This window comes from Cygnus olor, chromosome 10, assembly GCF_009769625.2.
Source record: "Cygnus olor isolate bCygOlo1 chromosome 10, bCygOlo1.pri.v2, whole genome shotgun sequence".
In the NCBI taxonomy this organism is placed as follows: Eukaryota; Metazoa; Chordata; class Aves; order Anseriformes; family Anatidae; genus Cygnus; species Cygnus olor.
The window spans coordinates 590,343-617,108 of record NC_049178.1 but is presented as its reverse complement, the minus strand read 5'-3'; the positions used below and the strand labels follow the sequence as shown (position 1 = coordinate 617,108).

The 26,766-nt window shown below is 34.7% G+C and overlaps 1 protein-coding gene across 17 annotated transcripts in view; it reads right to left on the bottom strand.

Moving 5' to 3' along the window:
* Nucleotides 1-26,766, bottom strand: part of ERC2 (ELKS/RAB6-interacting/CAST family member 2) — a 511,348-nt gene that overhangs the window by 262,245 nt on the left and 222,337 nt on the right. For 13 of the 17 annotated variants that reach the window (XR_005822988.1, XR_005822990.1, XR_005822989.1 and 10 more), the window contains 2 exons: nucleotides 24,094-24,105; nucleotides 10,081-10,216 (listed from right to left, as the gene is read on the bottom strand). Coding sequence is in view for 13 of the 17 variants with exons in the window: in XM_040568867.1 (XP_040424801.1) it covers nucleotides 10,081-10,216; nucleotides 24,094-24,105 (148 nt within the window). In the remaining 4 variants the exon portion in view is untranslated. Of the gene's footprint in view, nucleotides 1-8,797; nucleotides 8,923-10,080; nucleotides 10,217-24,093; nucleotides 24,106-26,766 lie in introns of those variants that run through there. The other 4 variants (XM_040568868.1, XM_040568874.1, XM_040568876.1 and 1 more) reach the window with 2 other exon arrangements.

Here is a 26,766-nt window from a genome sequence, read left to right as displayed (position 1 = left end):
ATAGAACTCCGTCACTGACCAGATGTATTAGTAACAGACTTGCATGCTATTCAAAATGATCTATAGAGAGTGACAAACAGCAGCAATAGCTAGCACAGGTTACTAACAAGTAGATGGAAGAACAAATTATGAAACTAGCTGAGAGCTCAGTTTGATGCAGACCAAAAGGAAGGTTTTGAAAACCATTTTACTTTTTTTCATCCAGGCTATCAAATTTTTGATTAAAAAGTGTTCTAGCCTATTGATAAGCTACAAATATAACAAACAAAATCTAGAGATATTATTCTTTCATTTGGGAAGAATGAAAGTTTTATGTAACATTTTAAGCAATGCCTAAATTGGAAAATCTACACTCATACATACTTTCATTGTGCTGCTTTTATATCACAGGGTTAAACTCTCCTATATTCATCTTATATTGAAGACAGCTATACAAATAGGGTCAGTCATTTTATTGCAATTTCACTTAGAAGAATTTCAATCTAAATCATTGTTTTTGTCATTGATTATAATTTATGTAATATAGGGTGTTTAAATACATAAGTTAGTAAAATATTAGACAAGCTATAAGTTAATGTTGAAGTTAAAAATGAACTACACATGAATTGCTATATTGGACAGTCATGTGCTGAAATACTAACATCTATTATAATGAGGTTATTGATGTAGAGTTGACATATGACTTGATTTGCAGATGCCCTACTGACTAACCTTTTGCAACTATATCTCAGTGTAAACCTGTGGTAATTATTGCTGGGAAGGGAGAGTTGATTTAACTGAAATGTTTTTTTTGATGCATGTTGAATGTGATTGCCCCCTGGGGACTACAGGAGTCCCACATGTGTGAGTTATTACACAAACTTGGGGGGGGGGGGGGGGGGGGGGGGGCGGGCGGAATTACATTAAATTTTTCCTGTTTCCTATTGTTGCAAGTTTGTTTTGTCCAATAGGATCTTTTTCTTCCAGTGCCTCTTCACATATGCCCTCTCCAAATAACAAATGATTTATTAAAGCACATAGTAGCAATAAGTGTTGTTTAATCTAAACATGAAAAGCTTGTCAATAATTGCCGTTTACAGGTTTCTAAATATACTAGATCATACAGATATAAGTTTGTTTGCAAATCAAGATGTCCAGGTTCTATTCTTGGGTACTGAATTCATTGAATTAATGTTACTTAGACAACACTGAAAAATGTGTTTCTGACTTAACTGTAAAAACTAAGATCAGAAAGTCAGTATTCAGACCTCCTGATATGGGATGCTCTAGAATTCTCCATAATGTTGGAAATGTTGCATTAATAAATATACATAGTGTACATATATTGTGTACTTGGTTAAAATTCACAAGTAATAAACGGGTAGTTCTAAAAACGAAGTTAATGTTATTTGCACATGTACTTATAATACAATACTCTAGACAAAAGGAAGGACTTGGTAAGTACATACAACAGTGCTGATAATGTTTTACCTACCGAACCTTTTTTATATTATAGGTGGTTAAAAGAATGTAGCGGAGAACACAGTCACTTCTGCCAGCCTACCAATTATGACAAAGAAAAAAAGATTTGAGAGACTGTGAGTCTTGTAAAAATTGATCTTCATATGATATTTTCACAGATTGTCTATAGGGACATTTTATAAAAAGAGCAGTTTTGGCTTCTGGGGATTACACTGCACAACAAAAACAAATGTCAAAGTAAATCCCCAAAGAAAAAAACACTTCTGGTATTGATCCTCAGACCTACAAATCAACCTTCCTGCCCTCTGTAGACTCTCAAATACTTTTCTTCATCTGAAACCTTTTAGATTTTTTTTTCCCAACATAATCTTAAACTACTGGCTGAAGTTCAACATACATTTCAGCAACACATATGGAATTTATCCACAACTTATGGAACTTCCACAGGCCAAGGAAAGAGAATTCCTGAATGTCCATCCACATTTAAAATCTGAACTTATATTTATATTGTTAGAAATCTAAATATAAGTACACTAGCTGTGTCTTCAATAGTCTTATGTCTGTTTGAATTGATTAGTCTGATTTTTGTAAGTATGCACTTCTAATCAAGTGATCATTTGGTTTTGTGTTTTTGTTTTGTTTTGTTTTTAATATATTGCACTATATCATCACAGGCTTATTTGTTTTTACTATTAGCCCCTACCTCAAAGATTTTTTACAGATTAGTTATCAATGCATTACAGAAAAAAATAGTTTTGTTACATCCTACTTTTTCAGAACATCTATTAAAAATTTATGTTGTGCTACATGGAAATGACTGCTTTAAAAGGCATTGCAAGTCCTGACTTTTCCCAGATATTCACCAGGAAAAAAAAATAAATTCCCTGATCTGTGTGAAATTTATGTTATACATTTTTCTGAAGGCTGAACATTTTTGAAGTTTTACTTATTAGCTACACTCTGTCTTAGCAAAATCGAGCTATAACTAGAGAAGCAGAGAAATACCAAAGGAAGTACCCATGAATATATCACTAATACACATAATTGTCATCTACTGTACTAGATTCTCTCCAATTGCTAGTACATAACTCTTGCTTCATAAGGATAAAGCTATTTGATATGTATATGACACTGATTTTCTTACAAATTGACCAGGCTTCAATTTAATCACTCAAAAAAGAAGAAACTTTCCAGTCCTCAAGGAACATAAAATTTGAAAACAGAGACAAACAAGAACATATTTTGGTTTTCAAGCAATAAATAGAAAAGAATTCTGTTGATGTGCTACAGAAAATTAACATAAAACATTGACCTCTATATTTCTTCATATGTTAGTTCACTAATGTAACAGACTACATATGGAGAGTTAGTCAAAAATACCAAGGGTTGTGCATACTTGCACTTAGAACTGACTCACTTGTTCAAAAAGTATTTGCAATGGCTTGAACAGATGTATCCAGTCCAAAAAAAAATTAATAATAAAAAAAATTATCTGATGGCAGGCATTTTAGCAAGAGGCAAGACCTTTACAACATTCACAGGCCACATCAAATTATTTCCCTTGCCTCTGAACATAAGTCTACAAGCCTATATCATATCTCATCTGTGTGTTCTAAGGGATACATTGTTCAGAACACAGATAAAAGAAAATCAAGAGCAATCACCTATTTCCCATTATGCCTGGCTCACAGCTGAATGAGAAGTAGGGAACAACTGTACTCAGAGCTAGTGCACCCACATGCACACTGTAGAGATCAGAGAAGAATGGTGTAAAAGGCAAAATCCCAGTCTTATCTCCACCTTCCCCCACCATAACGAGCAGCCTTCTTGAGACAGAAGCATACAGAGCCCTCTAAACACACAGAATTTCTAAAACCTTACAGAGAGGGATAAGCCCAACTTCGGATACATGCTTAAACTAGAATTCACTTCTAATTCAATAGCTCATCACTTTAACCTCTTAAAAGGTTGGGCCTTCTCACTACGTATGTATTCCAGCACTAATAGATACAAAGCTGTGTGTTTATGCAATGAATTCTCTCCTGCCTTATGTCAGCTATGTACACTAATGCCTGTCTGCATAACAGTCACAACTGTTTCCTCTGTCTCTAAACTGATTACACTGCTCTGTTCATTTTTATTTGCAAGGCTTCATCTCATTTCCTAGCTTCCTCTTTTTATTAATATTAGAGTTCAGAAGTCTTTGAGACAATGCAGTAGGAAATACACTGCATTAAGAGAAAAATCATAACAAATGAATGTCAGGTATACCACTTGTTTAGGCCATGCTTTTATTTTAAGAGACACAGACATAGCATATGGCAGTGTGCAAGGTCTTAGGTATATTTTGCATTTCTAGAACTATTATGGAGATTAAAATTGTATGCTGAAGAATAGAGTGAAAAATAGACAAATCCAAGCTTAAGGATTCACACTGAATACATGTGAAATCTCTTGGGAGTTATTTTTTAAAATACCATAGATATTGACATGGCAAGAATCAGACAGCAATAATACCACCTACCCAGTCTTTCTTTTTTTGGTAAAACTTTCTCCTAATTGTGTTTGATATATCATCTAAGATTAAATTTCTGCCCTACTGAAGAGCTACAATTGCCTCAGGATGCCTTTTGCCTCAGGATGTCCAGCAGCAAACCAAGGCACAAGTGCTGGACTCAGTTTATAAGAGCTAGATGTTTGCACCTGGAAAATGTACGTGTACACACCCTGTTTCACAGTACTTCGGGATCAGAGCATTGATAAAGCTGCTTGTATATGTTTGAAATCAATGAGAACTACACATTCTTACTCAAAAATATTTATTTTTTTTTAGTGAAAAAGCTCTTTCCAGCACGTAGAATGCTGTCCAGAGAAAATCCAAGTAATCTGAAAGATTTTGACAAATAATCCAAGTGTTTAAAACATTAGGAGAATCAAAGATTTCTAACAGATAAACCAGAGAAAAGGTAAGAACAACTAGAAGCTCTATAGAACAGAGCAGAGTAGAGTATTATATCTATTATATATAGAGAGAGTAGAGTATTAAACTTTTTAGCTTTCTTTTCGGACTTATTCCTGCACCTCCCTTGTGACATGTATGCATGGGAGAGTTTGCATAAAGTTTCCATATAGGAGTGTTTCTGTACTTAGTATAGATATAATTCCATGACATTCAATTCACTTATTAGATCAATACATTTATGAAAAGTATAATCAGACAAGTATCCATTTAGTTTGCCTTGAGGTTTTTGTTGTTTTGTTTATTTGCTATTACAGCAAGTTTGAAAATCATAATCAAACCCAAACCTTCTCAAGTTATCAATGTTATCCAGATGTTTTCTTTCACAATTCTATTGATTTAAGTGTTACTGGAATAAACTTTTTCCATACAAGAATCAGGAAAAAGATATCTCAGGAAGCAACTATGTCTCACATCTATAACATTTCAGGGTCCTGCGAGGAGGTCTGTTTGAGGAGTTGTACACAGCATTATGACATTACCCCTACGTTTCTTAGCTCTGCATTTCTCTAAAAAAAATAAATTTCATTTTAAGACACACAAAAAAGAGAAAATTAAGGCATGTTAGATACACCATTCTCAAAAAGCTTCATGATAAAGTGTTCAAGAACCAGCTCTCCTGCAGTGGTGCTTTACGTAATATATGACCGTCACGTCTGGCAAGATATGCACAGGTCTGCCCTTGATTTGTAGAAGGAAAAAGCAGAAAACCTCACAACTATTCTTCATTCGCAAGAATTAATCTCAAGTCTGGCTTCCTGATGTTTTCAATTTTCAAGTGATCCAAATAACCCCCTCAAAACCACACCTTAAACATCACTCACAATTATAGCTGATAGCTGAGGGAGAGCAAAGTGTTTTCCCTCCCCAGACATGCCAGGGCACTCTCCATCACAGCAGCAGCTCTGGAGTGCTCTGAGATGTGGCCAACAGAGACAAACTTGTCCTACAAGGGTTGATTCTAGGATATGAACAAGCTTTGAAAGGCTTTTATCTGAAAAGAGAGTGTAAAGTGTTACAAATATGCACAATGCTACAAGCCTCAGGAACTGCTATATACTAAATGAAGCTTCAAAGAAAATAGAGACTTCTTAACTTCCTGAAACCTACCAGAAAGCAAACGGACAGCTGAATGGGTAAAGCTTCAGCCCCTGCTTAAGCTGTGCAAAATGGATAGCACTTCAACTGAAGTATTCAGTTTGGCCCAAATGTCTCCCTGAATGGCACACAAACAATTATAGTAGATTTCCTATTACATCTCTTCCAGTATTTCTGCAAAAGGGATTAAGACTTGGCTGAGTAAATGTAATTTGTCTAGTTTAATTGCTCGTCAGCACTCAGCTGAGCTTATCACAGTTAACCAGCAGGGAATACAATTATTCCATCAGGCCGGAGAATTTTCGTATATACATTAGCAGCTCAATACATCATTCACAGATGTAACAAGTACACTACAGACATGAGGACTGTGTGTTATACATACTTATAAAAACTGGTAGAAGGTGTTTTGTTTTTTTTTCTAATGAAGCAGTAATGAGAAAACGTGGTCAGAACCTAATGGTTTACTAAGCAATAATTCAGTATTAAAATACCAATACCAATTAATTAGAATACCAATTAATTTTATTTTTGATTAGCGGATGGATAGTACTCCTAGAAACCAGTTTGTTTTTCAAAGTATATATCTCATTTCATGTGTCTCCCCACAAATCTTGCTTCATTTAAATTCTTAGGTCATGTTACAACTTACTTTAATTATTAACTCTATGTATTATTTATAAACTGAAGTTTAATATCAATTGCGATCAAGTATTCTGCTCTGTCAAGTTATTTATTTAGTCAACTCTTATATCCTGATTTGAATTCTGTGTATGTTCACATCACTAGAATAATTTCAGTTTATAGTCTGCCGCCTGAGGAAAGTACTGTATCCTTGGTAAGAAAGAAAACACATTTACCTATCACATACTGCATTATCATGTACTGCATTATATGCATCCTTTTGAACACAGGCCTAAAAAGTTCTAACCTAGAACATTCACAAACAAATCTTCACACTCAGACCTGCAGAAAGCAGATGTGTTCCATCCCTGTAACCAGGTGTTAGTATCTAAATGTTACAGGAGTAAATGTTTATCTTATGCCAAATACACTAAATAGCTTTATTGTGACCAGGTATAAAAGCCTCAAATCAAAATCAACCTGAAATGACAAGCTATACAGGCCAATTAAAATCAAAAATGCATCCACCAGTGCTTTTGGTCAAATTTTTTAAAGGGAGAAACTTGCACTTTAAGATATATTATACTTAAGTATTTTAAGAGATTATTTTTATTATTATTTTAAGAGATTAACAAATAAACTATACCAGCGAGAAACTTTAAATCAAAATACTCTTCTATGAGCAGAATAAATTCACATCAGAGTCATGTTACTTACACTACTCAATGTCAAAATATTTGATTTATTTGCAAGATTCACTATTGCATTTATGAAGAAATTAAAACTCCCCAAATTTTGCAATGAAGGAAACCTCAAAGTCCCGATATGTGATGCAGGGACATGCTTCCCTTAGATTTAGAAGTAAGTATGATGAGATTTTACTGGAACAATTAATTTTGTGATTCATTTCCTAAAGCCCTAAGGAACTGCTACAGTAAATAACAATTTCTTTATCTCACAAGAAGAACGGCAGAAAAGCCCGATACTACCACTACTTCATCTTCCTTAACCTTATGAAAGAAGCAAACAAGAACACGTTGTCAAGCCCGTTTTGGAAAGGGTCCCTTGAAGCAGTGAAATGGTATGTCTCCTACACTTGCTAGACCAAATCAACCCTGTATCTTAATTTGCTGTGGAAGAAAAAAAAAAAAAGCTGCCAGGTGTTCATCAAGTTTGGCTGGTTTTCTCCAACCCTCCCCATTCACCTCATTTCCTTGTGGATTTACTCGAACATCATAGTGCTGTAGAGTCAAATTTCTATTTGCAGCTGCACTTTTTGCAGTTCTAGGTATTTTATGGCTTAATTTGTAAAGGCAAACAAGCCATTCTCATTCAGGTGAATTTGCCTCCACCATGAGTGGAGGCAACATCAGTGACAGCCAGCCTAATTCACTAAAGAAGCTGACAGAGAACGTACAAACATGTTCCCCTGCCAGGAACACTATGGTCACCATTAAGGAAGGCAGGAGAAGTAATAAGCCAAGGAAATATGGGAATGTTTTAGACATGGGAAATATAATAACCAGTTACAGCAGCAAAGTGTTGAGAGCAGCAGTTTTACTTATGCCAGGAAAGGCAGGATTGGCTGTTCCAGCATGCCAGCAGTGCAAACAACCAACACTCACTTCCCCATGTTCCTTCTCAGAGCTACTGGAGGGAAGGGAATGCAAAGCAGGGAATGCAATAGAGAATGCAATATTGCAGGGAATGCAATAGGCAGAAACAGCTGGGATCTTCTCCTTTTCACTTTTCCATAAGCTTAGCAAGTGTAGGATGGGCCACAACACATACATACTTACGTTACTGAAAGCAGTTTGTTAAAGTACACAACATTAAAATATTAACATTTTAAGGCATAGTAACAGAGAAATGAGAATTCTTAGTTAACTGGTTTTCATGAACTGTTCTTAGTAGGCAAATGCTTTATAGCTAGTGAACGGCACAGAGGACCTATATGCCAGACAAGGTTTTTCTTTCTAAATTTAGGCTGTTCAGCTATGCTGCTTCCATTTGGTAGACCTGTTCCCACTACATGACTTGAAAGTTCCAACTTTAGCAGTTACATCTAAGACTCTAGGAATGACTTCTATCCTCTAGTGATCACACTGCTCTGACCGATTTTCAAAATATGAATAAATAATAAAGCTATAAGATATCCTTTTTACTGATTCACATTAACTACAAGTAGCTGCTCAACGCTGAAATTTATTTTTTTGATATATCACATTATCAAACCAAATACTTCACAAGGTGTTACTACTATATCATGTGCAGTAGAATGCATGGTGATACAATCAGTATGTAAGTCTAAGATTATAAACTACGCAAAACATTACACAGATGCATAAATAACATATATTTGCTGAACTTGATTCTGACACAGCTTCACCAACACAAGAGAAGAGAGGTGTAGTGTTAATTTCTCCATTTTGCATACAGGAATGCATAAGAAATACAGTACTGTATGAAGCAAGTGAGGGTCAAACTCCATCTATCAGAAATTTTCCAGAAACCCATTATATTAACCAGATCAAACCAAAAATGACATATTGCACTGTAAATTAGACTTACCTATAAACACAGGGTACAGAGACATCGGTATTGTTGACAGAACTCAGTACTTCTCTTCATAGTTTTTCACGGTCAACTCTCAGAGAACAGTTTTTAATTCAAGCATCAAACTTGTGTTGTGGTCTTTAACACAAATTCCCTAGAATTCCCTAGTAAGCAATGTATCATCTAACCAGATCAGCTAGTTATTTTTCAAATCTCAACACCTGAACTCTAATAATTTACTGTAGAAATTCTCCTAGAACAAGGTTCAAAGCCTACCTTGGAAAAAGAAGAGATATGGGAAAACTATATATACATATATATATATATATATAAAAAACATTTAGGAAAAAGTTCCTGTTGTAGTAATGTAATAATGATAAGAGATCTGTCAGACGAGACACTGATAGCTCTCTCCAGTGCTTCTCTATGTTTCACAGAGACTGAGTGATCCTTATGTGTCCTTTCCAACACAGGATATTCTACGATTCTATCATTCATTTAAGTACATAAAATAAAACTAATCTTTGGTGAAGATTCTAAATTCATCATTACCCTGTCTGACAATCTATACTCACCCTTTTACCCAACTACATATGCATATATAGAGAGCTAATAAGATCAAATCACACTTGTTAAATGATCAGAGTATGCAACTAGATGATGATATCTCTTCTGATAGAGAAATGCAGACATTGGAATTTAACGTGAATAGCTACATCTAGAAACACAGAACAGGAAGGAGCTCATGCGTCTCAAACATTTTTGCCTTCCAATTCCACACTGCAAAACATGGCAGAATTTCTGTTATACATTTTAATGCTCTTGAAAATAATAAGCTGTATTTCACAGACCTAATCACCTGGGTATGTAAATGTTCAACCCATTAAAAAAAAAAAAAGTGTAGTGTTTGATACACAAACTAGCTGAACACTCATAACCACACTATATAAGCTCATTATGCTGTATGGATATAAAACTGAATAGCACAGAAACAAAATACAGAAAGAATATATCCTTCTATTTTCTGACTGTCCTCAAAACAAGCTAGAATTACTTACTTTCCTGCTTATAAACTAAGAAAAAAAAAAGCCCTTGTGAAAAGAAGGTTTCAAATTCTATTCTGTTTTTTTCCTCACCCTAAAAACTAAATGTTTCATAGGTGCAACTGAAGTCATTAGAGCATCCTCTGGTAGGAGAGGAGAAACCCATCTCTTTGCAGAAAGATAATTGTTATGCATCCATGAAGAAACAGAATCATGCTTCCTTTGATGATTCTAAAACACAATTAAAAAATAGTAATGATTAAAAGATTAAAAACTCACTTGTAACTGTTGAGAGTTGTCTGTCATATTGTCCTCTCGTCTACGAACTTCTTCCAGCAGCTGTGCATTCTTTTTTTTCTCCATTTGTTGATTATGCTTCAGATTAGCAACCTTCTTGTTTTGGTCTTTCATATGTCTAAGAATCATATGCACATACACATTAACATTAATGACTGCAATGACATCTTTTTCTCTATAAATCTGCCTATGACTATGACATAGGACGTTGATTCGCCAATTTATACAACTATGCCTAGTATCAGATTTAAACAATTAAACTTTACCTTTTTTCCAACTAGCATAGTAAAACAGCTTTTATGCCATCAGATTATGCAAGGGTAAAGCAATTATTCTATCCTACAAGATTTTTAATTATCTGCTCACAAATACTTATAAATGTCCTGATCACTATGCAGAAAAACTGCTGTAACAGGAGATTATCCAACAATTCTTTTTCTTTTCAACTTTTTTTAATAATGTGACAAAAGATCAGCAGCAAGTAAATTTGTAAGTAAATTCTAACGAAAATGGAATAATCTTTCCCACCATTATATATTTTCTGTTGTTAAGACTGTCCTTGAGTAAAAAATATTTATTTAAAATTTAATTATCTTTTACCATGGAACTTAATAAGTTACTAGAAGCTTTTCTGATATGTAGCAAACATCTTTTTAAGAAAGGAGGAAAGCTATTTTCCCTGGCAGGAACTGAAAAAAAAAAAAAAAAAATCCTTGCAGTAATGCTTTTTACCTGCTTGGATTCTTAGATATTATTTTCTCGACTTTCTTTGACTTTGAGGAATTTGCTCCCTTTTATCTATATAAAAATAAAGTCATGTGCAAATTCCTAATGAAATCTACTCACTAATCCTGTTTTGGCAAATGAAGAGGATATTATTCAATGCCCAGAATGATCGGGAAAAACATCTCTGTTGCTTCCACATTAGAGCTTTCAGGGAAAGACAAAGTTATAGAATACATTTCTTCCAATGATTTCACTACACTAAAGAAACTAGGTCATTTTATACTAACTTCTCCCACAGGTTCTTTCATTACTTATTTATACTGAAAAAAATCACACTCTCTAATTAGTAAATATTGCAAGGGTATTAACAATTCTTTGAAGACATTTCATTTAAAAATTTGTAGGTGCAGTACGTAACAGAAAAGACAATCTACTTCTATTACTAAAAAAAAAAAATCTAACTTCAAGTTGCTTAGGAAAATAAGTGGGTACAAATAATTCAAATTAAAAAAAAATCTTTGCTATTTTAAATGGTTTAATAGATTTCAATCAAGACTGACATGGGAATCATATCATAATGCTTTGTGGGATACAGAGACCAAAATCAGCTTCACAAAGTGTTTGTTAAATTATGTAACCTTTAAGTAAACTCAATACAGGTTGCAATGTGAACAAAGAATCTGAAAATCCATTTTTTTCTCCTAAGAAAATTCCAGAAAATCTGGAATGTGGCCTTAACACAGTCACATACCGGAGCGCAGAATACTATCAGTTCTCCCCGTTTACATACAAAACTATAGTTTTTATTACTTTTTTACCTGTGGCATCTTAAACTACACAATGTAACAAAAGTCATAGAAACATTTATATGTGCCTAAAGATATTATATAAAATTTGATTGCCTATCAGAAAACTTCAAATAGAGAATGTAGTGGTATAGAAATGTAGCTTTTCACTGAGACCTCCAGAATGGAAGGCAATGGTTTAACAGACCATGAATTAAAAACACACAATTAAAGACAACAAAAATCACAAAATAAGGAACAGAATATAAGAAGGCATTCAGAATATAAAGCTATAAATACACTCTTCAATTTCCCAACTCTTTCCTTCTTTGAAAGTTTCAGCTCTAATCAAGGGGAAAAAATCACTTTGTTATTTTTTGAGTATGATGCAGATATTAAATAAACTACAAAATTATTTTTATTTGATCTTAAATTCATCAAAAAATGGACTACAAATTTAGTTCACCCTCCTGTAACTATTCATCTGTTGGAAAATGTAAAATATGTACAGAAAACAGATCAACACAGACTGGATGACACTGATTAATGAAAAAAATAGAATTAAAAGAATCTACAGCAAGCTCACAGATCATTTTTAAAAGAGACAAGTATGAATTCCTCTATTTTAAAACAGATTTATACTATAGCTGTGTTACAGTGTTTGCATCAGTCTCTTAAGGCACAAAAAGAAAATAAGCACAATTATTTTTCTATGCTGCAAACTCTACACCTAAGACTCTCCCATTTAGACATATCTTTAGCAAAATGACAAGACTCCTAAGGAAACAATACCTTTTCCCAGCTAGAAGAGACCACCAGTACAGCTTACAACAGTCTCTTTCTAGACCTCTGGCATCATGTTTAAATCCCCAAATCAAGTTCACTTCAGAACAAAATATACACTACACAATGGTCAGAAGAAATCTAAGACCTATCCCCGTAGGCCCACAAGGATAGTATAAATCACCAGTATGTTTTCACAGCATTTTAAGAAAGGTTAATTTCCTGAAAAACACAACACTCCCAACACAGCAAACAAATGATAAGAAAGCAACATGACAGTGCTAAAAACAGCAGGGATATTTCTGTTTGAGTTACACTGACAGATTAAAAAAAACAACTACCAGAAATTGCATGGTTCAATTTCAACTTGTTTTTATGATTTAAGGAATATAATGGGTTTAGATACCAAATTGTGTGTTATTCACTACAATTCCTTAAGAATTTTAGTGTGATGCCCTTTTGGTTTGTAACTATTCAAATAAGCATTTTGGATGCACTGTGCAAGTCCAAGTAAAAAAGAATTCTCTTTCATGGGTCCATGTAGCATAATTGCAGGAACAGACCTAACCTGCATAAAAATAAAGTGAATATAAGGAAAAATGTCTTTTTCAGAACTTTATATGTGGCATTTGGTGGAAATTTTTGCTGTGTAATACGACTTTATGCTGTTAGAATATAGACTGATTTCCAAAGTAATGCTGAATAAATTATAATTTATATTTAATCCCCATAAGAACTTGAATTGTATGCCTATGCTGTTTCTTTCATCACCCTTCCCTCTCAAAACTTCCCATTTTGGCTTGTGTTTAACGCCACACCAAAACATAGAACATGGTGAAGCTGCAAAGAAAAACATCTGGTGCCTGTGATATGCAAAATCCTGCGGAGAAGGAAATAAAAGAAAGCTGTGTCATAATCTCTCTTTTTTCCACAACTGACTAGATGCCCATGGAAACTAAAGAAAATGCTACAGTTAAAAAGCCTAGCTGAGCAATTCTCTCTTAGGCCTGCATTAAATGTACAGGAGGAGTTCAACACAGGGAATAAATACAAAACATTCCCTCTGGATTTTAACTATGCTTTGCCTTTAGATGCCACGGGGGCCTGTGGGACTGGCCTGTGGAAGTGAGAGACCAAGAGGAGCACAGAGCATTGGGCACAGGAAATTCCCCTTCCATCTTTCTTACCTCATTAGGATTTTATTTATTTAAATATGAATTAAATGTTTGGGTCTTTCTCAAACATAGTAACTGCTTCAGTAGGTACTCATTCAACTCTTACATCCTGCTTTCTTTGTTGTTTGACAGCACTTCATTGTTGTCACACAACAATTATTTCCAGGATAGTCCTTCTTGGTGGATGAGCTAAACTCAATGGCAAGAAAATGTACTCAGGTCATACGATCATAGAATGGTTTGAGTTAGAAGGAACCTTAAAGCTCATCTAGTTCCAATACCCCTGCCATGGGCAGGGACACCTTCCACAAGAGCAGGTTGCTCCAAGCTCCATCCAGCCTGGCCTTGAACACTTCCCAGAGATGGGGCAACCCAACCCAGATATTCTCCTCTATGGGATGTAGAGAAATGACTTTAGGGTAGTCATGAGTTTAAACACAGTTTCTTTTTTAATATAATATTTGGGAACTAGTCATTATAGAAACACATAAATAAAATTACTAAGACCAACTGCCCATTCTAACTCTATCAAAAGACATTTTTGTTGGCTTTTAATAGAATCTAGATACATTGACATGCATCAGTGCAAGTAAAAATACACACAAATAAATGGCCACTGAATCTGGTTTGCTGGAACTGGAAGTTATGCTACTGCCACTTTCATGTTAGAACTGATCAAAGTAGTCCTTCAGATTCCAGGTCCTACATGATACACAGTATCTGTCAGCCTTGACAACAAAATTCTAGTAGAAAAGGGGAGATTTCACTCTTTCTGCTTCTAACTTAATTAGAATAAACTAAAATATATACATCTCTAGCCATTATAAAAATTTTCAGGAAATAGTTTAAGTTCACTAGATTGCAGTATTTTTTTTTGCAGTATTTTCCATGTTGAATATATATATACCTTTTTGTTCCTTTTTTTTTTTTTTCCCCTTCAGGAGAGTTCTGAAGAATCAAAACAGCATAGCACTTAGTTCTTGCTAGTGTGAATATCACTAATTGTAATGACAACATTTAAACACGTTTTTTCTGTCTGTTGTAGAATAAGACACAAAATGATCTCACAGGTCAGACTACAGAGCACATAATTACTTTAGTACAGGTTTTAAAAACAAATACTAACATTTAGTTTCCACGTGTATTCAAGTATCTTTTAGATTTCATTTTACAGTAGTGCATAACGGTTGTCTACACTCCAATGCTTTCATCATGATTATAGAAAGTCACGCTATTTCATTAAATTACCATCTTAAATTAGCCACCTGAGTACCTTGGCCAAAAAGTACGTAATGTCAGCCAAAACCAAGTGTTACATGCTTAGTGTAGCTTTCACTGTATTTCATAAAGATTTTTTTTTCCAAAGCATCCAAAAAATGCAGATGTGAAATACTCCTAAGAGCAAAACCTATAACATTTTCTAAAGGAACATGTCTCTGTAATAACTGTCATAATATTAAACAGCATTACAATGGGACCAGCTGTCTGAAAGACAACCAAAAATTTCTCCAGTATGCCAGAAACCTGTACACCTCACCATTAATTTTACAAGAAAGTATGCAGTCCTCTATTATCGGGATAATACACACAGAAAATGAGATTAACAATGTTTTCTTCTTTATGATTTTTATGGAATAAAAATGAAAAAAAAAATACAGAGTATAATGAACTCAAAGAAATAACAAAAATGTTTCAGGAAAAAAATATGAAATATAGCAATTTAGTCAAAAGACGATTTCCACAAAATATGAAAGTCTCAAAAATCCATGTTAAAATTTAAGATGCTACATAAATTACAGTCAAACATTTCACCTGTTGTTCTAGGTACGCATAGAAAGAATCTTACAGCCAATGCTTGAAAACATTTTTCTTTTTAAAAGATCATCTTTCTCCTTTATAAATATTCTGCACCTTCACATAGGATTCATGTATGTTAACTATAAACTGCATCTTAACACTTTACTAGGCACTCTGGATCTCAGTAGCTAGTGATGCAGAAGACCTGATCCTGTAAATTCTGTCCATGTGAATGTCTATTCTGAATGACATTACTTCAGTAAGGCTCTACAGAAATATTTCCAACAGTTTCGTTCTCACTGTCTTAAAAATTGAGAGTACACACAGATTCCCATTTGATTTATTAAGACCAAATCAGCAGCATGGGAGTTTGTTTTAAAACTTCTTTAAAATTCAGATCCAGCTCAACTGAAATACATAAGACAGAACTTCCACTAAGATATGAGCAGTGTTAAGAATTGTTTCTGATATTCTCATGGAATGCAAATGCATTTGCTACTACCAATCTATAAGCCTGAAAAAACAAGGATGGGTTAGACTCTAGCAAACCATAAAGATCACAAGAAACATCAAGGGAGGTACTGACAGACACATTCCTGGCACAAATATGCAAGGACACTGCTTATTCACTTACACCCCATAGATGGATTTCTCTGGGGAAAATAGGTTCCAGCATAATTAGAAAACTTATATGCATGACAGGCTGAAGTTTTGATATGACAAAGAAAATAAAACATGCCTCAAGTAACCAGCATTTTTCTTAAAGATAAACTTGATTGGTAAATTTATTAAGTTAGAATCTAGTCGTCTTAAGATCAGATGACTTAAGATCATATTAGATATCTGCTAATAAAAAAATAATAATAATACTTTCCTGCGCTGACATTTGCATTTATAAAAACTTTCAGGTTGTTCTTTTAAATCCAGATTCAACAAGCTAAAGGATTATTAGTATCCAAAACATTTTTTTTTCCCCTTATGCTTAACCTTCCTTTTCTATTTTTTGTTAAAAATTGTCATGACGATCAAAAATTAAAGAATACTTTTAAGTATTTAAAAAAGCAATGATTCCAGCCTTGCAGAAGTTAATTATTTTAACACAACCAAAACATCCAATAGAACTGAGCTTCAAGATAACTTTTATTCTTTCTCCTTTGATGGTTTAAAAAAAATGGTACTGGGCCCGACATTCTTTTCTTACAATGTAGATGATGCTCAAAAGCTAGATTGCTTGTACGTTCCAGGCCAAATCATTCATCTACCTTTATGCCCTAATATAAAATGGCAGACAGTGATGATCATAGCCAAAGACAGAATATATATTAAAATTTATTAACATATAAAATAACAATATTTCATAAGAATTGTTGCCTTTTTCTTTGTGTAGAGGAACCTACTCCAACTGCAAAACTGCAAAGCGAGCTCACCATTGTACACAATGATTACACTCCACCCACAAAACAAGCAACATATGTAGAATGGAGTCTAAGAAAGCCACAAAGCTATAAGCAATCAATTTACCACTTCTAATACATTACCCCTTCCAGAGTAATTATTTCATTTGGGGTTTGTGTCTTTGGTTATTCCAACAGTATGATGACAAAACTGCTACAAAAATCTATTATTTTGTTTAAAATGGTGCCAGAATTTGTAATACTTTCAGCATCTTCATTCCATAACACTGTGCAATGCACCTGAGTTCTGAGAATATGAGTAGCCACACAATTGCCTGCCTCAAGGAGTACATGGCTCATACTGATTCATCTGTAACTACAGTATAACATTAGTGTAAATCAGCTCCCTTTTCTATATCAAAGCTAGTATAACTTTTTTTAAATGACATTTCTTCTGCATCTTATGGATTTTGGAATATTTCTACTTTTAATGTGAGTGTTTGATAGACCAACCTAAAAAGCTCACAGATGAATAAAGACCACTAGTGAAGCATTATGGGAGTAAGATGTTTTGAATGTCCTAGGAAAAAATATATAAATATTTTTATTGCAACAAGACTTTCCATGGACTGCATTCTAAAATAATTTCTCCATTTTTCTCTAGACATATTGGAGAGGAAAAAAAAGTAGAAATTTTGAAAAAAAGAGTACAAACATAGAGGTCAATACAGGATCTGTCTCTTGGCAAATTTTTTGCAGGCTATAAATTCTCACGAAGCAAAGTAGCAGTATTATTACCTGTTATCATAAAGGCCACATTCCATTTAAATTCAACATCCCTGTAGCTGTAAGCAAGTGGGAGACAGATGATGAAAGTTCAGCAAAGCTATGTTAATACCATTGAGTTTGCACCTTTCCTCCCATTTCTTGCTGCTGCTAACAGAAATTTCATTTTCAATATTCTGCTTGCTAAGAAGTAAAAAAAATTAGTGTTTTAGTTTCAAATTCTGTCCATAAAATGAATAAGATAGCAAATTCTAGCAAGTAAAATAAGAGAACTTGGATAAATACTTCATCCCCAAATACTAAAGGATTCCTTTCTTTGCACGTCTGAGTAACCCATTACCTATAGAAATAAAGGTTCTACAGAAACATAGAAATAAGTCTTGTAGAAAAATTTGCTTCATCTTCACCTTTCTCACCTACGCTATTCCAAAGATGGCCTAGGAGATCTTATCCCTGCTCTTCTCCTTCTTTTCTGCAAAATAAACTGTGTTTCCTCCTCTCTACTTTCCACCCAAAAGGGGCGGGGGCAGGACTTCAACTGCCTGAACCAATTGCCTTTATAATTGTTTAAACACCAAAACTGTATAACAACATAACTTACTACGCTATAGCTGACCCTGTGTCACGATTTCATTTTTGCATCACTGTTATCTGATCCTGTAATTGTGAAATATATATAAATATATATATAAACCCATTCTGCATTGACAGTAGTAGCTCAGTTTCTTTCAGGTCTCAGCTTGAGACCTTCCCTTACATGGTAAGCATATGACAGCAAAATTTTGGTGGCTGGAGAAAAAAATCTGGAGAAAGAGGATACTCTCTGGTTAATTTTGGCCAAACTGACTTATTTTTTCAGTAACAAAGACCATTGTTCTTCTGTGCACCTTTATCACAAGTTAATTTTGTCTTCTCTTACTGAAGGAGAATGTTTGGTCTTCTTTCTATCATTCACCTAAAATGGAGACTATGGCAAACTCCATGTCACAGTTCCTACTTGATCTATGACTACAAGAAGTGAGAAGCAACCTCCATGTCCTCTCTGCATTCATGTAAAGGACTAGAATCAAAATGACTAGTACAAGCATTGAACAAAAAAATCATCAAAACAATACTTTAAAAATCTCCAAATAATTTGATTCCCATATTCCTTAATTCTCCAGTTGAATGTAAGAATGCTGCAACACCCAGAATCTACCATCAAGGTAAAAAAAAAAAATAATAATAATAATAAATAAAAAAAAAATCTTTTCCTTTCGTTTAGATCTCATGGTTTCAAACGTTTGAGGCCTGGTTTAAGATTTCTTAATACTCAGATTATTATGACAGTGCTTCAATGTGACAACTATTTTGCCTCTAAAAGCACCACAAGAAGGTATGGCTGCCTTGACAGAATCAACAAGTCTGCCTGCTAGAAATAAAGCAAGTGTCACAGAAGTCACTGAAACATTTCTCACCTCAAAGACAAAAACGTGGGAGGAAGGGTTTACCTAACACACAATCTGGGAACTTTTCCAAAATCTCTGTTTAAGAAGTGTTTAGTCTGACACAGTTCCCTCCAAAGCCCTGGAGAGATGCTAGAAATGCTCGCATGAGGATAATGCATGACTGAAAAAGACCTACTAAAATCCTATTTCCAAACTATGGTTCATATCACTTTGTTTCAACACATATATGCACTGCAACCACTGAAACTTCAATACAGTGTATTGTACTACTGTCTCAGCACATTCTTATTGGATGACACTTTATATGAACACATGTGAAATCTGTACCAGAAGACTCATCTGTCACACATCTCTTGTATATCAAGGATTGTTCTGCAGTTCCTTATGTTCTTTACAAAATAAAATAAAATAAAATACTGATGACAGGACACTAATAAGGATATTTGACCTGATTTAAATGGCAATTGCTTGCTCGGCTATTTTACTAATTAGTGATAACTGTAACCTCTAACCAAAAACAGTTGCTGCCTGATATTTGATCAAGGAGTTGTAGTCCTCCTACTGTTTCATCAGGTTTTTTCCTGCTGTTCTACAGGTAAGCTTTTTTTTTTTTTTCTTAAATAAATAAATAAAGTCCACAACATGTCCAGCCTGACAACAATCAGGATTGAGCCTCCTCTGCTGCACTCCACGTCTCACTGCAATTTCCTTCTGAATCAAATCTTTCTACTGAAACTCCTGGTTTAACCTGTCAGGTCTCAGGATCAATCCAACCTATATCATTCAAACTTTCTGTACTTTTGCAGTAACCTCTTCAGAACTCCAAATAAGTCAGGTATACGCTGTACGATTTCTTGTTTTGACATACTAGCTTTCCCATATTGTAATTCAAATCAGTGCATTTCAATCTAGTCAAAACCATGTTGTCCATTCACATTGCTTCTGCATTATGGAAGCAAACAACGTGAGTAGAAAAGGAGGCTCCATCAACAGCCCAATTCCTAAATTTAGCTCCCCTGTCTCTTTTCAATCACAGCTTTTCAAGGGTAAGCTGTACTATCTCACAACGATTCTTCACATACATCACATCCCTCCACAAGACACAGGGAATCCTGACAGCATTGTACCCAGGCAGTCTCTGAGCTCCCCATGAAAGTGGTCTATGGCTGCTTTATTCAAAAGGTAAAGAACTATGTTCTGTGGATCTTCACCCTGGCAAAAAAACTTAGTGTAAGCAGAAGATCTAGAGAATCGTAAGAAAGACTGCTCTGTCTTGAAATTCATAATCCTGAAACAGAAAGAGTAACAATTCCTTATGTTCTTTATTCCTCAACACAGAATTGTTTTGTCATGTCCAACCCAATCCAAAGTGGCTATTTTTCCTTCAGAGATGTAAATTTCTCCTCATGTGCGGTTTATGCTGCATATCTACATATTTCCAAAGAGTATTTACACCAAATCGAGCTGAAAAAAGCACATTACTGAAAAAATTACAAAATATCCTTCCTTGTTTAAATAATTCATTACAATTTATCTCAGAAATGATGTTAACCTCTGGAGTCCTTTAAGGAAACTGGAAGGGCATTAGTAAAGAACCAAGCAGGTTAAGAAGGGAGAGGGATAAAAATGAACACTGCATTGGCCTGTCACCATGACCCATTTGTATCTTTTTATTCTTTTTCTCTAGTAATTCCTCTTATTTCATAATATATGGTTATTTTACATTGTTCTTTTAAAGGGAAGAAGTCCAAAGAAATAAACTTTCTTGTTTATTTCTTAAATAAAATTAAATGCAAATACATACAAATTCAAAAGAACACGTAATCAGATAAACATCTCTTATCACATCTTCATGTCTTTCTAAAGGTTTAAATGTTAAAATGCCCACAATGTTAAAATGTTGGTTCTATATACACAGCAAATGTTTCTCACTCAGAACAACCAACCTCTCAGAAGAGTAATGTATATTCCAGATTCTCTCAGTTTTCATTAGTACACTATCTCAATTTCTCCAGGGAAATTATCTTTGAACAACATATCACTCTGCCCTTGGAACCATCAAAATGACATTTGACAAAACTATGGAAGGCTTGTAAGTTAAATTTAAAGCTCCGTTAAACCTTGCTTTGCACATTGCATGGAGCTTTAGCCTTCCACAGAAACAGTTAGGAAGGCCAACAACAGAAGCTGGTGGGAAAATTTCCAGAACTACACTATCTCCTGTTTTATCTACAGGCAGAAAAGTTTGGGAAGCATATAACCTATCATAAACTAAACAAAAAAAATGTTACTGATTATTGTGCTCAGAGCTCTTCTTATCATATAAGTAGATTGATATATATCAAATATATATATATTATTTTTATGTCAATGTATTTTTCTTGTTTGCCAATGGTATCAATAGCTCATTGTGTTATAAAAGCGCTACAGCATTTTTCTAATCATTCTAATCATGAATGACAGCTAAGAACATATTGATTAGAAGAAATTAATTAAAGAAACAGATCTGTTTCTTAAATTAAGTTTTGATCTTAATGATGTTTCAAGCTGCAAAAACTTAACACTTCACTGAAATACTACAATAAACTCTAATCATACGCTACAACTTTTCTAGGACTCCAGGGATGAAAGTTGGCAGGGTTATGAGGACAGTTTGCTTCAGAAAGGTCAGCTGGTTTTTTAGGTCAATAAAACATAACAGAAATTGCACCTCCAACTGCTGAACAAATGTTTCTGCATACCAATCATTGAATTCCAGTGAAATCAACCATAATGACAACTGCATAGCATAGTATCTTTCTTTAAGCTCTCTCTGGCTAGGGAGATTTTCAATAAACGTTGAATATGATAGAAATTATAGAAATGAAACTCTGATAGAAATGTCAGAGTGATCACATTCAGACAGTAACTCCACCATAGCTAGATCCAGAGTAAATGCATTTAATTACTTTCCAGCAGAAATAAAGATGGTGGAAATAAATGGTTTCAATATTTTTTATAATTCAGGTGTAATAAAGTTGTATTCAAGCACATTAAAACATGCTTGTAGTAGACAAACAATAAAAAGAAAGTGTTCATCTGATTCATTATTGCAATTGATAAGACTCAAATTTCAGAAACAGAACTTCCAGCTGGAAACTAAGTTGTGATTGCAATGTATATTAAAGCACATCAGGAAAAAAAGCCTTGTCTCATCAATGTTTTAGTAGTGAGCCATTTTTTGCCGTATGGTCTGAAGGCATTCACATCAGAAACTCCTCTGACATTGTTGAATTGTAAAACATGAACTGTACTTGGTTTTAAGATCAAGATACGAAATCTCTCCCAAACTGGTGAGCTCTGCTTCTATATGAACTGAGAATAATGCCACTCAAAAAGTAGGCATTCCCATAAAAAGTCTGAAAACTTCAGAGCTGAGCACATTATAAAGGTATATTGGGGATTTGCCATGATTCCAGCCATATGTGCTGCATGCCAACATGATACCACCTGGAATCATTTCTGCAAATGCAAAACCTAGGATACCTGAAATCTGCCTAGACAGCCATTGCAGCATACACCCTCCTTTACACTCTAATCCAATTGGTCTGTGAAAAAGTAAACAAATTCTACCTTGATAATGATTGAAAACCAGGTCTGTTTCTGCCTAAAGCAAAGCAACTTCAGTACAGGAAACAAAACTTAGCTGCACCTTAGCCATGTCACATTTTGATATTAAGAAAATCTTAGACCATTAACGTGTATTGTGGTAAATAATTTCTCAATTTATACTAAGTAAAACAAGAAAGAAAAAATAAATCTTCTTTTCATTCTTCAGATCTCAGCTAAGAGAATAAAAAACTATGTTCAGCCTCTCTGATTCACTGATACAATCTCATTATCTCAAATGTTTGAGACCTGGTTTAATATTTCTTAATACTCAGATTATTATGACAGTGCTTCAGTGTGACAACTATTTTGCTTCCAAAGGCACCACAAGAGTGTACGGTTGCCTTGACAGAACCAGCAACTCTGCTTGGTAGAAATGAAGCATGTGCCACAAAAGTCCCTGAAACATTTCTCATCTCTCTATTTGAAAACCAAATACACCTGCATTTTAATAGCGAGAGAAAGTTCAGTTCATTTTCTAATAGACTAGATCTCAGGTCTCCTGATAGCTCTTGCAACACTGTTCAATTTAGTAAGCAACATCTTAGGGGTTCTCTGTATTGCAGCAGAACTCTGTATAACTTGGGGAAAAAAAAAAATCAGTAAAGCTGAAGATTTCATTCACATTGAAGCCAACAGAAAGACTCCCCAGGAGCAGAGGACCTGTTCAGGCTATGAGAACATTACCAAATAATTTAAACATTACTCAAAAACAGTGCAGAAGCACACTTGCAAAACTAATCTAAAACCTCAGAGAAAGAAAAATGTGTATCTGATTAGATCATGCTACATATAAACCAAGCATACAAAGTATATACTCACATACACCTCCCTTCAAGTTTATTCTGGTTCAGAATCTGGCCAACACAAATTGCTAAAATTTTCTGAACTAGCAGCTGAACCACTCCAACCTGTCCTATTATGTTTGCAATAATAGTAAAAGTGGTGACAGTAAAGTATAAGTCTCTAATTGTAAGCACACATCTCTCTGTATATTCTTGTTATTGTTCAATTCATTATTCTGTGAGTTGGACTGCCTACCAAAAATTTATTCCTGGTGTTGAACTCCTAAACAAAAATAAGAGGGGAGGGGAGGAGAGGGGAGGGGAGGGGAGGGGAGGAGAAAGGAGAGAAAAAATCATCTTTTTTCTTCTGAACGAAGAAAAAAATCTTTACACAAAAACAACATATAAGTTTAATACGTTGTTAATACGTATTTTTTTCTTACAAACTTTTGAGAAAAGCATTCATTTACCATGAAGTTTCTGATCTAGAAATGGAATGACCAAAAGCTTCACAACAGAATCAAGCATGAGGGGAAAAAAAAAGGGGGGGGGGGGGAACGGCAAACAGAAGTTATTGATATGGAATCAAAATGACCAAATAAATTCAGCACCAATGAAAACCTTGGTCATGGAAGAACCAATTAAATAGGAGAACAGAAAATACTGACCTGGAAGTCAAGCTGGTTGGAGTAGGGATGAAAGCAGCAGTTTGGAGAAAAACAGATAGGGAAAGAGACAGCAAAAGAGAATAAAGGGAGGAACACATTAGTTCTTTAACAATATAACACGCAGATGTTATACCAGTAAATTTTATTCAGAAACAAAAAAAAAAAAAAAAAGGAAAAGGAAAACAAAAAGAAAAATAAAATTTCTGCACAGAGCATAACCTTGCTGTACAATGAACACAACAGATATTTTAAAGTAAATGGCACCTTGTCATTGTGGACTGTTGAACACCATCCATATTTATAACCATTTTAATGTATACACATACCAACATGGAACAAACATATTAGCTGTTTACTGGTAGTGTTTGCTGCCACACAAACGTCTCCATACCATGAAGTCTTTTTGAGGCCACCAGGGGTTTGAACACTTATATTCACCAAGTCTTCTCATGAAAGCCAAAACAGTGAAACAATTTGGCAGCTTGTTAAAGACGTTATTTAGACGTTCACCCCTCTCCACCACCCCCAGGAAAGAGTCTTTTTTAAAGCTGACGGATTTTTTTTTATTTTTTTTCTGGTCTGAAGAATAAGGCTAATTCTTCATTACTGAAAATATCCTGGTGCTTGATCATATATTTTTCAAAAACATCGACCATTCTTTCAATTAAGTATGAAAAAAAAAACTGCCTTATACCAAGCTAGACTAATCCTTGGAGATGTCACTGGTGCACAATTTTTCACTCATACGTGAAAAGTACTTTTTCTTTCTTTAAGCCTGAAAATACTTTCTTTGAACACTTTTTTTTCCATATGCTATTTTCAAGCTTCTGCAATGAATTTTCAGTGCTGAGTGAACTTACTATTTTCATCAGAATTCAAACCCAAGGGAATTCAGAATAAATTAATTGTAGTGTGAATATCCCAAAGCCTTAAATGCACATTTACAGTGCTATTACCCAAAACTTATGAGCACACATGGTAAATAACTATACAGACATACTGAAAAATGTGATCTTGAACATGAAATCTATTCAATAAAAACCTGAAAGCCCCTAAACAAAGATGTTCTGCTTCAAATAATCAGGATGTTCCCATTTACAGTGCAAAATGTACAATCTGTGGCAACGCCTATGAGCAAGAACTAGATCAAGGGCTTTTTCATCACCTGTTTGAAAGAGAACTACTGCAAAAAACATAATTCAGGCCACGTACTAATGGGGTCCCTTTCTTCTCTCCTTTCTCTCTGCTTACTATTCAGCCATCTAGTCTGTGCTAGATGACGCATCCCTGACACTGTCTACAAAATTACACTGCATTTTAAAACCAAACTGCTTTTGTCTCATAGATAAAACAGTATTTTTAAATTAACTTTCATTAATATACATATTCGTATAGGCTTTGCTAAGAAGCTACACTCAATCAAGCAAATGACTGACCAGCTAATGTGATGCTGGAGAAAACCAGAGCAAGCTTTTGCATTCTACTCTATATATTTTCTCAACATCCATCATCAAGCTCCAGCATTTCACTCTTAAACCAGCAACAGTCTGATTATCTGTTACCAGACAGTTCGTTCAGAGCCAATTCTCTCTGAGGAAGCAGGTAACACGTTAGTCCTTCCCTAACTCTTACTTTCAGCCTTTGCCCAAGCTCTTTCTGAGATTAACTAAAATTAAAAGACCACTGCATCCTGAGCTGAGTCTTGCTGTTAGATAGGCAGTCTGGCCTGTCTAGTAAGGGTGCTCAAAGCAATTGACAACAAGGGATACTTAAATATGACTCTGCATGAGAAAGTAATTACTAATCTGGTTCTTTTCCTCTAAATAGACTACTTTCCTGCATGGAACTTATCATTCCATGTAATGCTCTTTAAAACAGAGTCCAGAGGACAGCCTGGAATGTTGTTTACAGCATCAGGATCCATGAGCAAAGGCAGCCTCTCCAGTATTTTTTCATCCACATACAGTGTTCTGTTTTCTCCCAGTCCTTCTGATTTAATCCAAAGGGCACAATGCAGGCAATGGGGTACCTGCGTTTCTTGCATTCTGAGAGCACTTCGTTATTGCCCTCAACCCCTAGGAAATCACTTTTAATATAAGGAATGTGTTTGCATAGATATTTCTACAATGCTAAGTAAGGTAAAGTTAACACAAATGCCATGCACATGCGTTGCTAACAGCATACTGTTCTTGTAACAGCAAAAGACCATGAGGAATAACCTGGTTCTGAGGCCTGAACTCGTCCATGCAGGTGCAGGCAGCCATATGTCATAATCAGATTCACGAATCTGTCAAGCCACACCTTAAAAGTAGTTAGGTTTCTCATTCCCTTTTTTTCATTTAGCAAGCTGTTTCAGAGCCTTCCTTCCTCTGAAAATTAGAAAGCTTTCTATCCTTTCTTTCCCTTTTCAGACTAAATTTATTAATGGATAGTTCATATCCATTGAATTAGGTGCTAACACTCTTACTTAAATCACCCTCCTTCCACTGCAGGGCTTACCCATTCACATATTCACAGAGAACACGCATCTCTACTGAGCCTGTTTTGCTAGGGAAATAAACCAGTGCTTAAGTTTAGAATCCTCTGACACCAGTACTCCATTTGCCTAATAATCCTACCAGCCCTCTCTGCACCTGTTTCCAGTTTCTATTCAACTTCCTTGAATATGACTGA